The sequence below is a fragment of the Epargyreus clarus genome, unplaced genomic scaffold (assembly GCF_041222505.1).
Source record: "Epargyreus clarus isolate Ecla_fem2 unplaced genomic scaffold, WU_Ecla_fem_2.2 ptg000006l, whole genome shotgun sequence".
NCBI lineage: Eukaryota > Metazoa > Arthropoda > Insecta > Lepidoptera > Hesperiidae > Epargyreus > Epargyreus clarus.
In genome coordinates this window covers 2,829,960-2,844,509 of record NW_027332214.1, presented here as the reverse complement: position 1 = coordinate 2,844,509, position 14,550 = coordinate 2,829,960, and the positions used below count along the sequence as shown (strand labels likewise).

Here is a 14,550-nt window from a genome sequence, read left to right as displayed (position 1 = left end):
CTAATCTTGCTGATTTGAAATAACTTATCGTAATATAACACCAAAATGCCGCCGTCAGTGTGGTTGTAGAAAGTGATTTAATGAACTTAGACTTACTGGTTGGGAATGATACTAGAAGTTTAGCGCTTCCATCAGTCGTGGCCGCCACAGCTGTTCCAGTTATGGTGTCCAAAGTTTCATTCACCACTTGTGTGTTGAAGACGATGACTTCAGTGCCATTGAGGGTGTATGTAGCGTCTTGACAGGATCCATATTGGAATGGAGTTGGGTAGCTTTCGATGATCCGCCACCGGCCTTGGTACTAGAATATAATAACAAATTCTGTTTAAAACATTCTTTTCAGTCATTTAGGTTAGGTTAGGTTCGCTAAAAAGGTAACCTAAGAATCAATTGAACATATCTTTTAAAGAGGAAAAAGTAAAAAGATGAAAATTTAGATGGTCGTTTCATTAAAACAACTATCACAAGCAAATAAAATACAAATTTATACATATTGTATTTGAACATCTAAAAGCAATATGAATATACATATCGATATTGAAACGACTATTGTAATTTCAATATCGTGGACATCCAAATACAATACGGGTATCGTCCACAGATTCTTTATTGGCAAACTTGAAATCCTAGTTAAGACCATATTTGTTACCCTGGCAGCCTGGAAATTTTGCACAACCGGGATGTTCAAGTCACACTGGCCAGAGAATACAACGGGTCGCCCTGGAACTGGCTCGGGCAAGTAGAAGCAGGCTTCATCTGACTGGTCGATCTGTTCGAAGTACTGGTTGCCTAGTACCACGTTGTCTTGCATAGCGGTGTTTATGGCCACACGGGCTTGTGCTGATAGCTGTTTTGTTCTACTGAGCTTCCAGCTGTACACTGTAATAAAATTTAAGAATATTACATTTCGAATATTAGCTAGATCTCCTATAAGAGATAGATTATATGTATGTATGATGTGTATGGAGTAGAATTGGTCATACTCATAAATTTTAGTAGTCCGCAACTCGGCATTAGTTACACACATACGTTACATAAGAAAGTTAATATCATTCAAAGGCTACTTTTTTGTGGATGTGTGGAAGACGTTTACTAACGTAGGACCTAGGTTTCATATAGCAATAGTAAAGTATGTTTTTAATAGTAATTTACTATGTTTGTTTTAGTAGTCTAGTATTTTGGTATTGAATTTAAAAAAAAAAACATGATTGTGTTGAAAAGAAAATTATTTTTTGTAAATGGTTACGAAGGTGTTACTGCGAAAGTAAGTTATAAGTTTTTTGTACGAAATTCTGAAACAATCTCAATAAAGCTTACCTGCTCTAAAGTCTGCGCGAACATTGACACAGCTGTATGCTAAAGCGTAATCCGTGTAATCCGTAGCCAATATCCAGAACATAATGGTAACCACTGAAAATATATTTGAACATTTATAAGACTTTTTTTCATATATTTATAAACTTTATTCCGTCACGCGGATATTATACATCTAGTGGTATGACGTCATTGCAGTCAAACTTCAAAAAATCTGCTTCTTTAGAAAACAGATAAAAAATAAAATATATATACAGAACTATAACCCAACTAACCAGAGTTTCCAGAAGGTATGGTAATGGTGAGCTGTCCGCTACCATCAACGGAAGTTATGGCAGCAGTACTGGTGGTGACGGCGAGATTGAGGTCAGCGACACTTGAGGACACCAGGTTGAAGATGTTCGCGGAGGTCAGAGTGTAATCGTGGCTAACACATTGGCCGGTTTGCTCATCCTTCGGGTACGCTTCGATCTCGTGCCAGGTTCCTTCGAACTGTTCAAAATTCAAAATTTCATCAGTTACATTCATAATATCATATTTCTGTTTTGGTAGGTATGCGGTATACTTAGTTTAGCTTTAAATGTCTCATATATCGAAATTCCAAAAAAATATATCATGAACACGAAAAAGTACTTTCTTAACTTAATTTTGAGAGTGTTTCGATGTACGGATGAACTCCCTAAAGGTAATGAGTCTCCAGTTTTTAAGAAGCTTAAACGATTATTGTAAAATATTGAATTTTTGGATTATGGAGGGTTCTAGCATCTTTATGAATTGCTTTAAATCTAGATATAACCTGCTCCAGAATTTTTCACTTAATAACAATCCTCAACAAAATCTCTTACCGCGGACATGTTGAAGTTCCGCACAGCTTGAATATTGATATCACATTGTCCAGGGAAGACCACTGGAACACCAGGTTCAGGGTCCGGGAAGTAGAAGCAGCCCTCAGGACTTTGGTCCCTCTCAATGTAGTACTGAGATCTAAGTACTGGTATCGTCGCAGTAATACTGTTGATCGCATTGATGGCATTCGGTGTCAACTCCTTGGTCCTGCTCAGTTTCCAGCTGTACACTGGAAGTAAATAAAGTTGTTTTAGAGTTTCGTATGAAATAAGAACAAAAAAGATCTGAACTCTTATAGGATCACTCGCGTGTGTGGTGTTTATTTTCTTCCTCATCATTATCAATTCATTATTCCACCAAAAAAAAAACCTCGACCTCTTAATCGCGATTCGGGAGGGACTTCTAATTTTTCAAAATTATGTGCGTGTTAGAAATTAGTTGTCATTTGCTTTATCGATGAAGGGTAACATCGTGAGGAATCCTGCGAGATCTATCGAGAGGAAATGGTACACACCACACACCAGTTTTTAGAGGAGGAAGTCTACCAATTCGCGTTTAGCTAACGTGTAAAGTAAATAATGGGTTTAACACGTTCCCTGCGGCACAGATTTTTCTGTACTTTCCATTACTGCGTTACGAGTTGTTTTAAACCTCGTCCTATATCCGACATTGTGGCGGCACGAGGCGTGTTAAATCCCACCGCCCGAAGGAGACTAAAATCCTTTTTTTGGCGCCAAATAAGACAAAATCGACGGCTTTTGTCTTGATTATTATTAACAATGAGTTGATTAACCTAAAACTGCCGCCGCCCTTGGTTAAATTCGTTACTTTAGATTCTATGGGTAAAATAAAATGTGGGTCTAATGCACCTCGGACCGCACTGAAAAATGGCAGGTTTCCATATAATTTAGTGATGGGAAAATAAATATCGATTTTATTTTATTGTTTTTATTTATCAACGTTATGGACAGAATGAATACAAAAAGGGGAAAAGTTATGGATGTTTTTCATTGAAACATTTCAGACAATAAGGTTTTTTGCAAACAGTGCATTCCGTGAGATTTTTTTTTTTTGGTTTTTTGTCTGCCTCACGACATGTCAAGAATGTGCGGAGTTTTTCGTAGCATCCGACACATCTCTTCTTCTTTGGACCCTTATCGAGATGATGTGCTTTCTTTGCAGTGGATTCTGAAAAGTAGGAGCGAGTAGATTAGGGTAAAGAGTAATCGGAATATTCGGTAACGATTTTGCCTACGTTTCCTATATCAATAATGTAGCTACTTAACTTTTGTTTGAACCATAACAGGAAACGTAATTATCTATAATGTAATTTCTTACTATACGGATATACGCCTAGCCTGCCAAGTCTCACTACTGGACTTTCACTTAGACAAAGTATATTTGTGACTTACCTGTTTTTGAAATATCTTCCTGTATTCTGATTCTGGCTCAGATTTTTCAACCGGTTTTTCTTCATCTTCCTCCATGATCAACTTTTTTCGGCAACGTTTCGACATGATAATTTTCAACATAAAGACAGCGGTCCTACTTCGTCGCTACGCAGCCTCGACTGCGTTGCACAACACTAACCACGTGAAGCTAGCGTGGGGTGCGGTACGAGGTGCCTGGGGAAACGAGGCGTTCCCAACCTCGTTCCGCACTGTGTTAGCATTATTATTTGTTCAGTGCGGTACGAGGTCTAACAAACCCGACATTAGGTTGGTGTACCATAGAACTAGGAATCAGTAGCACATCACAAACATATAGTTATCACTCTCCTACACTGAACCAGACGGAAGTTATGCCTCTCGCACCACAGAGAAGTTAAAGTTTTTTCTTACCGCTATAACGACCAGACATGGACGAGGTGTTTTAAGCCGCGTTCCGCAGCTAACGTGTTAACTCCGTTCTAAAAGACATAACATTCTAAAAGATATCCGTGCCCAATGAAGGACAATGATGGGCCAACGACGATGACTTCACTACAGCTCACATATCTCAGAATGAAGCTTTAAGGAAGGTGACAATTTAAATCAAAGTCTAAGAAAGTTTTCCAAAAAAATATAATTTTCGGTATAAATGAAGAAGCGTAAATCAAATATGACTTAGTACAAGACGGACTTACCTTGTCGCTGGTTGTTCGGAAGATTAACGCAAGTATAAACGAGGGCGAAGCTTATATAGTCCGTAGCCAAAACCCAGTATGGTGTACTTGTTGTCACTGCAAGGAAAGTGTTAAATACATTATAATCACTACACAATAAATAGCTTCATCTGATCTGTATTGTTGCTTATTATTTTTCTCTTTAGCTAACGATCATGCACTCCATCTGATGAGAACCCCAAATAAGATTAATGTCCTACCTGAGGTGCAACACACAAATGCGTGCGGTGCCACAAATGCGTTGTTACCTCTGAGGACTAAGTTGGAACGCCTCGGATAAGTATGTCTCTCTTACCACAGCCTTGGAATCGGAAGACATCAGCGCTTAATATTGCTTTTATTAGACAGAAAAAGGTGTGGTAGTGCTAAAAGTTATGTCACTTTGAAACACGTATTTTAATTCTTTAATAAAGAATATCGTTAAAGTAAACGTACAGTTGGTGCCAGCTACAGGGAAGGAGACGATGAGTTTCCCATCATTGGTTGGAGTTGGTACCAATCTGGCAACACCGTTGATAGTGTCCAAGGTCTGGTTGATAACCTGCGTGTTAAAGACATCGACTTCCCCATCCACCAGCGTGTAGAACGCATTGTTGCAAGTACCCTCTTGGAAACCGGTTGGATACGACTGGATGTCATGCCACAAGTTCATGTACTAAAAGCAAAATACAGTATGGTGAGTTCATAAAATATTATAGATAAAATTTAGAGCTGTAGTGGTGTGGATTAATAATAGCAATAATATCGAATACGTCCCGTAATACGATTAATAGCGTGTTGGTAATTTTCGTTTTGGTACATTTTTTAAGTATGTATATTGAATAAGTAAACCAACATGCAGTACATTTGATGGTGGACCCCTTTTTTTTTTTTTGTTTACGAGGGGGAAACCTTCAAAAGGTATCCGGTGTCGTGGGAGCGACGTAGGGTTATGTGGGATTCTTACCGCACTAAAACCCCCCCGGTGGCCGTCCTCGGCGCTGCGTGGTGATGGTGGTGGTGGTGGTGGTGGTGCGTGATGGTGGACCCTACCGCTCATTAAACGTCTGTAATAACCCCAGATAAGATTGGAGCCGTATATGAAATTGGCTACAGGTGGTGGCTACCTCTGAGGACTAAGTTTGAACACCTTGGATTAATATGTCTTCCTTACTCTTCAAACCAGAATACAACAGCAGTTGGCACTGTTGTTATGTGTATAAAGGTATACTTACAGCGCCGGCATTGAAGAATAAAACCGCGGGAATATTTTCATCACATTGACCTCTGAAGACAACAGGAGCACCTGGGTTTGGTTCAGGGTAATAGAAGCAAGCTTCGTCAGATCGGTCGATATGTTCAAAGAAACGGTTATTCAGCACTTGGACGCTGTTTACGATACGATTAATATTAGCCTGTGCTATTTGTGTCAATTGATCCGTTCGACTTAACTTCCAACTCCAAACTGAAAGAATATGAATATTTTAATCGATTTGTTATAAGTAAATAAGGGCTTATTGACTGGGGGTCAACAAAACTAATAATCTTATGGCCCATTTACATAATCTAAGTAAAATTCCAAATAAGGTACTTGAAGATTACACACCGATTAATGTCATAAATTGAAATAGAACGTACTCGTAATTATAAGAAAATGTAACTGATAACGAATAACTAACTAAAGAAGTTCCTGAACATTGTATAAAAACATAGTGTTCAATTAGATAAAACTAACATTTTTGTAGGGCGTCCTCATTCGGCTTTTATAAGAAAATAGTAAGACAGATTTGTTAGAGAGTACTCATACCTCTTCGACGTTCAGCGTCAAGGTTCACACAACTGTAGACTAAAGAATATGAGTCGTAGTCGGTGTCGAGAATCCAGTATTCAGCCTGGCCAGGAGCTGCAAACATATTTTTGTTAAAGTCACTAGAAGAACGAGCATGGAGATTATTAAGACATGGATAATGAAGGGAAAAGGATTAGTTTTCTTATATAAGACTTCAGACGGATAAGTATATAAAAGTGTAAATCCAAATACAGATTTGGAATGTTATATTTTTTAAAAAAATCGTGTAGCAAACGAAAATGCAATTACCCTTATGGTACGTTGTCATTGTGGCCTATGGAATGTAACAATCCAAAATAAAATCGAAATCGTATATGAGATACATCACAGAAGCGTTGATGGACTAAGTTATAATGTCTCTTTCTCTGAACACAAAATAATATACTACACAATAAACTGCTAGGCAGAAATATATATGGTGATGGAGCCATTGGAGTTTACCCAATAAGATATCTTTTATAAAACAATTTTAAAATAAGTATATTTGGTAATGTTGTAAATACTCGTGATAGTGTAAGGTAATACTTACTGCCAGGAAAAGTGACCAGCAGTTTTCCGCTACCATCGTTGCTAGCGAGCACCGCAGACCCAGTAATGGTGTCTAGTCTCTGATTGATGACTTGAGTGTTGTACACGATGACGCTCGAACCACTCAGGGTGTAGGTGGCGTCATTACAATCCCCGTTTTGGAATTCGGCGGGATAACTCTCGATAAGACGCCAGAGTCCTTCGTACTGAAATTGGTACATAATTATAAGTAGTCAGATTTCTTTGTAAAAACGGAATAATCTTGCAATTTAAAGGGCTTCAATTATTGACGAAATGTGAGGGCGAGCGTGGCAGCTTAGAAATAATAGTAACACGTGGTTATTCTATGTTAACATTTGACATGATTTGACTAAAATTAATTATGGCTTAACATGGATTTTTTGGGATAAACCGACTAGTTTCGAACTACCAGACCCTTTTTACGATTTTCCCCTAGACAAGTGCGTGACGAATAACATAGAAACTAGTATATTTATTCTTTGTTATGGTTAATACTCACGAAGCTTATAGAAAAAAATCCATTAAATTATGGTGTACATACCCTGGCAGCATTGAAGTTCTGGACCACGCTAATATTAGGATCACACTGGCCAGGCACGATGACTGCTGCGCCAGGCGCGAGGTCGGGGAAGAAGAAGCACGCGTCTTCTGAATGGTCAATGTCTTCGTAGTACCTCTGGTCAAGTACCACATGGTTGGACATAATGTTGTTAATCACAGTGTTGGCTGTTGTTGATAATTGTCCTGGAGATCTGGTGAGCTTCCAGCTGAATACTGTGAAAAGAGATTTTTTGACATCACCATGATAACTCATCTACGAGTATATCGGAGGATCATTTATGAATGGAGCAAAATTTTCGAAAAGATTCTTGATGTGATAATTATAAATAAGAAATTTATGTGTGTTATGTGTATGTTTAGAAGTTAAAATAATGAAACAATTTTGACGACGTAGTTTAATGCACCGTGTATTATTACGGCAAAGGCAATAATAACATTTTTATTTGGATGGTTTCAACTCTTCTGGATAAAGTGCTGTTTATCGCATCATCTTTACATCTTGACTCTTTTGTCCTACGTTGTAGATCCTTTTGAATTAATGGGATAATAAAGAATAATACTTACTTCTTTGAAAATCTTGTCTTACGTCCACACAGCTATAGGCATATGCATAGTCAGAGTAATCGACAGCCAAAATCCAAAATGGGAAAGTTATGTCTGTAACAAATGATTTCCATGTTTTCATTCATTAAATAACATTGCAAGTATGTAGACTTAGTGTCTTCAATGCATTTAGGGATTCTATAGACATGTTCTTTATATCAAATACATATTAACGATGTAATAAATCACAAAGATAAACAAACATCTAGGAGTAACTTACACTAAACCAACCTCTCTTCCCTGACAAATATCTCGATTGGAATCGAATGCAGAAGTGAACAGTGGATTATGAATTTATCATTAAGTTTTACTGTTTTAAGTTTGTTTGATCTCGAAAATTTTTCTTACCGCCTTCAGTAGTTCTCATAGTCACAGTCAATCTGCCGCTTCCGTCAGTCGAACTGAAGGACAGGGCGCCGCTCGTCTGCCCTAAGAACTGGTCAGTTACACTGGAAGACACCAGGTTCAACGTATTGCCGGTACCACTGGTATATTCATGGGAGATGCATTGTCCAGTCTGTTGCTCTTTAGGATACGATTGGTATTCATACCAAGTTCCTTGGAACTGTAAAGAAAATTTTGCACTAAGTAGATGAACAAAGTAGGGGCACTATGTATTGTAAGTACAATTGTGTTTTACTTTAAGTTTTCTTTCAGTATCTTCCGATAGCAGTAACCAACACTGTTAAACTAAGTTCGCTCATAATTAATTTCCTAAATGGGCCTTAAATATGTCATTTCAATATAGAATGATTATCAAGACCTGTTTCATTTCATCTTAACTTAATTACGTAAGTATATTTATTTAAATCTAGAAGAAAAAATACATTTATTTTTTCTTCTAGGTTATTTTTTTACCTCTCGTATAAAGTTATAGCATAAAAGGGTAAAATGAATGCCTGATGGCATTCTTTACTAGTCAACCGTGGGCGAATGCAGGAAATATGCGGCAGGTGTTAAAATAGAAAATCTAATAATTCAGACTACTCACAGCGTTCATATTGAAGTTGGAGACAACTGGTATGGTTTGGTCACATCTTCCAGGGAACTCCACAGGCACTCCAGGCTGCGGATCAGGGAAATAGAAACAGGCGTCCACGGACTGATCGTTCCCCACATAGTATTTCGCGTCCAGAACTCTTATACTATCGATAACCCTGTTCATAGCTGTATTAGCACCTGCAGTCAACTGTTTTGTCCTACTCAGCTTCCAGCTCCAGACTAAAAATAATCGTCAATATAAGTGTTTATAATAAGAAATAGTAGGTATTTATTTAGAAAAGGGGTATACGTTAGAAATGGACTTGTTAAAGGTATTCTTCATGTTGGCTGGTTAAGGGACGATATAACATGTTCTGACGATGCCCATAATCTTATATACTTATAAAATAGAGTCCTAGTTTTAAACGGCTACCGATCAACATGGACAACTTGTGTAAGTAGACGCTTAAAATGAGGAATTGCGTGGAGAGACAAGCATCTCCCTGTCCTTGAAACACAGCAGCACTAAAAATTATGAGGCAAATACGCGGCAGTGATGCCGCTGCATTTAAATCGTAAAAAGTTCTATCACCCCTATAATAAAGTATGAAGAATCAATCAAATCTTACTTTGCATTTCATCCTCATTCAGATTTTCGCAAGTGTACACCAAGGAGTAAGAATCATAATCGGTGTCCAGAACCCAATAGCCGATTGTGACTGTTTCTGAAAATAAAAATAAAAACAATCAACGAAAGAAAGAAAATAACGACAGTGAATTAAATATGGTTATAATATAAAATATCTCATTTAGTTTGACAAACTGTACTGAAATTAAGGTACCATTTAGGGAACATTAACCACTTCTAGGTAAACAAACAATTTTATTTGATATCATTTGGTAGGGACTAAGGTAAATGTGTATTTATTTATGTACTGTGATCATGTGAACATCCACACAGTGTCTATGTCCATCAACAAGGAAGAACCTATCATTTGAACCTCAAAGGATAATGAGTACCTACTCATTATCCGATTGTAAATAATAAATTAATTAGACTTTACTAATCGTATATTATTACTAGTAGTCAATATACATATACTATGCATCTGTTTATTAAGCATTACTAACGATTAGTGTCAGCAACAGGGAAGGTGACGTCTAGTTTTGCGCTGCCATCCGTTGACGCGAGTCTGGCGAAACCTTTCATGACGTCAAGCGACTGGTTGACGACCTGTGTATTTAATACGTCAACCACGTCATCGCCCAGGGAGTAGTACGCGTTGTTGCAAGTGCCCTGCTGCCATATTGAAGGGTAGGATTCGATGTTGTGCCAAAGTCCTAGGTACTGGAAAATACAGATGAGCAATGTAAATAACACTGATTGTCGTTCATTTCTTTGACAGTTGCAAATATTTTTGATCAGGTCCGAACAAATGATATCCACACCCTTAAAATGTATCTGTTAAATGCACAGATTTATCAAAGTGGGTATCTTTTCCTGATTAGTTGTTGACACTGTGTGAAGTGCTGCTGTCCTAGTTTGACTTCCTAACAACTTCCTTCTTTGGTTTTGCATCTGTATCTGACTGACTTCAAGACTTAATAATATTGATTCTAGATATCCACGTGGTAGTGTTGAACCATCAGATGGATTTCAATTTTAGATAAAGATTGAAGATAGCAAGTAATACTAACTCTTTCAGCATTAAAATTGGGCATAGCCTGGACGTTCGCGTTCGATGCACATTGTCCTCTGAAGACCACGGGGCGGTCCGGTGCTGGTTCAGGAAAGTAGAAGCACGCTTCGTCACTCTGGTCCGATTGTGTGAAGAATCGCTCGTTCAAATCCAGCTGGGAGTTAATAATCTCGTTCACAGCTAACTGAGCCGCCGATGATATCCTGCGAGATCTGCTCAGGATCCAACTGTTTACTGAGGAAGGATAAAAGGATATAAATAAACAGGTTAATAACACTTTTCACTTATACTGGAGATAGGAGTTGTTGTGCTATTGGTGGGTAAAAATAGGTCGAATAAACAAATGTTTATCTAGTTTTAGTTCTTGAAAAACAAAATACATTCTGATTTTGCCTGACGGGATAATGTTACAATTTGAAGTATTTTGCGTGTCAGATCGATAGAAAAATATAAAGGTAGAGATATGTCATCGGTTATATAATTATTATATCTTTAGACTATCTAATAAAAATCCACTTAGAACAGACTAAGTTTTAATGTCACTGCAAGCCAGTCGTCTCGCAGTGACATGAACACTTCACTTATATTGGTTTTACTGGTTCGTTGTGTAAAAATTTGACTACTGCCGCCCATAGACATCTGTAATTAACCTTAGATAGGAATAGATATTCCTACCTGAGGTCGGCCACAGATGCGCCGCTACTCCTGAGGACTAAGTTAGAAAAGTATGTCTCCCTTACCACACCCTTCAATCCAGAACACAACGTTTAACACTCCTGTTATGAGGCAGAAATAGGTGTGGCGGTGGTGCCGCCGGAGTCGAACCACAAAGGGTTCTACCACCTTCTAAATACATTCGTTGTTAAGTATTATTAGTATTATCAAAATATTTTAGCTACAGAACGTTTCTTCAAGATTCTGTACTATAGTGTAAATAACTAGGCTTGCTATTACCTCTTCTTTGATTATCTGGAAGATTCGTACACGCATATGAAACAGCGTAATTGTCATAGTCTGAACCGATGACCCATAGTTCTGCTCTTGAAAATGCTGTAACAAAATAATAAAATTATCGGTCTGGTCATATTGGATTTATCTTATATATTAGATTCTCGTGTCACAATGTTAGATACCGTACTCCTCCGAAACGGCTTTACCGATTTTCACCAAAATTTTATATGCATATTCAGTAGGTCTGAGAATCGGCTACTATCTATTTTTCTATCTATAAAGTTTGTTCACCCTTAACATTTTTTTTATTTATATGGCGTTATACAACGTTTGCCGGGTTAGCTAGTAATACCGTAAATTAATCGTCATCCAAATCAAACTTCGTCGTCGTCAACTCATTACTGTCTCACTACTGGGCACGTGGCTGCCTTGGATTCGAACTTGGCTCCTTTGATTGTAAGGCCAAGTTTCAGCCTAGCCTAGTGGTTGGAAACAAACTTATTTCTCTTGTTTTACTTTTTTATTTGATATCTGTCTACATGTCATCTTATTTGATCTTATCAGGAGATAAACTCCAATTTCGGATAAAGCTATTTTTACATCGAAATCTTCAATACTAAACTCGAGATAATCTCTAGAACAGCGTTTCCCAACCTTTTTCAGTCCACGGACCCTTAGGAAATCAAGCACATATTTCACGGACCCCTTTAATAAAATGAAGAGCAAAAAAAAAAAACCCCGCCAAAACAAAATTTGAAGGACCTATTTATGTATTTTGTTTTTTTTTAGATTAATAATAGTGTTATACATCATTGGATGCGTCTTTTTATTTTTTTTTTGAAATACCGTGTGCTTACATCACGTTTTTCTAATAAAACTGGTTTGCTGATTTTTCGTTTACCGACTGTTTTGCATTTAATGAGCAATTTATGTATGGTCCGGAGATGACACCGCAGACCCCCTTACATATACTCGCGGACCCCCAGGGGTCCGCGGACCACAGGTTGGGAAACGCGGGTCTAGAACATGCTCACGTGAAAGTAAAATTGTTGTTACCCTGAGGACTGAATTAGAATACATTGTAGGGAGGTATCCCTATTATCATACCCTTTAATATATTATTGTACTTGACTCTGTTATAAGGCAGTATTATGTGTTGCAATGTCTCCGTCAGCTGAACCACATTATGAGTTTTAGATTAACACTAGTGGTGCCCGCGGCTTCGCCCGCATTTTAAAGAAATAATATGACATACATAAAACGGAAAATTTGTACCTGCATTGGAATGACAGTGGTGCGATCTGTCGAAAATTGGTCTTACCAACTCCCAAGCCCTCGTGGGCTCTTGGACAACAACTTTGCTAAAGATCATCACTTGATCAAATGCATAGTTGCCGATTCTATAACTACTTACGAATTAAAAATTAATTAAAAAAACCTTTTCCCACGGACTAAATTGTGAATCTAAACCATTCTCAAGTCCCCTTGAACACACACAACAAATATCATCAAAATCAGTTCAGTCGTTTAGGAGGAGTTCAGTGACATACACACGCACATAAGAAATATATATATAAAGATATAGCTTAGTTAAACAGTTTAGTAATCATACTTAGATAGTAGTTCATTTAGGAAATTTAATAACGAATCGGTTTTCGTCTTCTCCTATTCTGTACTTAGTTCAATTAAATAGTCTAGTAGCTTTACCTTTTTAGTTTATTTCAACATTTTAATTATTTTAATACAAATTTATCTTCTTTCCAGTTTAAAAATATATTTAATGTAGTTAAGCAATTTATTAGTAGTTTTACCTTAATTTTTAGCTTATTTGAACATTTTAATCATTTTTAATACATTTTTTTAAGTATATTTAGGGTTACTTACTGCCAGGTGTCACTTCTAAAGAGACCGTTAGCCTCGCGCTGTTATCGTCGCTGGAGACCACCGCCGTGCCGCTGACGGTCCTGAGTGCTTGGCCTATCACCTCACTGTTGACCACATTGACTACGTTCCCGACCAATGTGTACTGGGCTCTGCCGCACGCGCCACGTTGGTTATCTGAATAATAGCTCGCGATGCTGTGCCACACTCCTGAGAACTGTTTATATATGTTATCATCAATGTTCTCTGCTTCCTATTCTCCTTCCTATCCTTCCTATTCTCCTATCATTTAATTCTACTTGGGATTGACTACATCGGCAGTGACTATTTACTATTAGATGGACAGTGGCAGCTTCCAGAGTCAATTTCGTAATAAAACAATTCATTTTAGTTTTGCAATTCATTTATAAATTCAAAAACAATTCATTTAAAAAGTTCTAACTGATGAAAATGATCTCGCATGAGTCACTACCTGTCAGATCTAAGTATGGGTGAAAATAAATACATACATCATTATGATAAACGAATACTTCTATTTATTTCCACTTCCTAAGTTTATATACATTCCCTTTTTTATTTATATACATTATTTATATTATTGTTTATATACATTCCCTGTTCACTATTCCCTAAAATTAATATTAAAAATAGCATATTCATCGCAAGCAACAATCAAATAAGTTGCTTAATTAAATCTATTTTTTTATAAGAAGACTTATTTACAAGTATGTTGTATTCAATACTTACTCGAGACGGATTAAAATTCTGAACAACAGTAATGTTAGGGTCACACTGTCCAGGCAGGATGACAGCCTGGCCTTGAGGAATGTTAGGCAGCACCTGGCAAGCCATCTCCGAGTGTTCTATGGTTCTTAGGTCATTCAAGGTGATACCCAAGAGATTACTAAGGGTCCGGTTCATCAAAGTTGGCATCAAATCTGTAGCAAATTGTGGTTCTCGACCCATTTGCCATATGTAAACTGTGGACACAGAGTTAAATTTAACATTTTAATCATGTCAAAAAAATTCTAAAATTTACAATAAAACCTCACAAATAATCCTAAAAACAGGAAATGAGAATTATCGTTAAAAATTAAATAAATACATAATTTTAAAATATTAATTGTAATTCTAATTTGTTAAAATGAACATTGTAATAATTATTTGAATAT

At 37.2% G+C, this 14,550-nt stretch overlaps 1 protein-coding gene across 1 annotated transcript in view; it reads right to left on the bottom strand.

Annotated features, from left to right (window-relative positions):
- Window positions 1–14,550, bottom strand: part of Chbp (chlorophyllide A binding protein) — a 34,735-nt gene that overhangs the window by 14,770 nt on the left and 5,415 nt on the right. The window contains exons 4-23 of the mRNA XM_073073615.1: window positions 14,126–14,358; window positions 13,382–13,595; window positions 11,501–11,596; window positions 10,545–10,780; window positions 9,978–10,194; window positions 9,476–9,571; window positions 8,857–9,086; window positions 8,214–8,430; window positions 7,827–7,919; window positions 7,243–7,475; window positions 6,682–6,886; window positions 6,111–6,206; window positions 5,539–5,768; window positions 4,760–4,979; window positions 4,286–4,381; window positions 2,160–2,389; window positions 1,590–1,806; window positions 1,318–1,410; window positions 650–879; window positions 97–301 (exon numbers count right to left, since the gene is read on the bottom strand). Coding sequence (XP_072929716.1) covers window positions 97–301; window positions 650–879; window positions 1,318–1,410; window positions 1,590–1,806; window positions 2,160–2,389; window positions 4,286–4,381; window positions 4,760–4,979; window positions 5,539–5,768; window positions 6,111–6,206; window positions 6,682–6,886; window positions 7,243–7,475; window positions 7,827–7,919; window positions 8,214–8,430; window positions 8,857–9,086; window positions 9,476–9,571; window positions 9,978–10,194; window positions 10,545–10,780; window positions 11,501–11,596; window positions 13,382–13,595; window positions 14,126–14,358 — 3,687 coding nt within the window. The remainder of the gene's footprint in view (window positions 1–96; window positions 302–649; window positions 880–1,317; window positions 1,411–1,589; window positions 1,807–2,159; window positions 2,390–4,285; window positions 4,382–4,759; window positions 4,980–5,538; window positions 5,769–6,110; window positions 6,207–6,681; window positions 6,887–7,242; window positions 7,476–7,826; window positions 7,920–8,213; window positions 8,431–8,856; window positions 9,087–9,475; window positions 9,572–9,977; window positions 10,195–10,544; window positions 10,781–11,500; window positions 11,597–13,381; window positions 13,596–14,125; window positions 14,359–14,550) is intronic.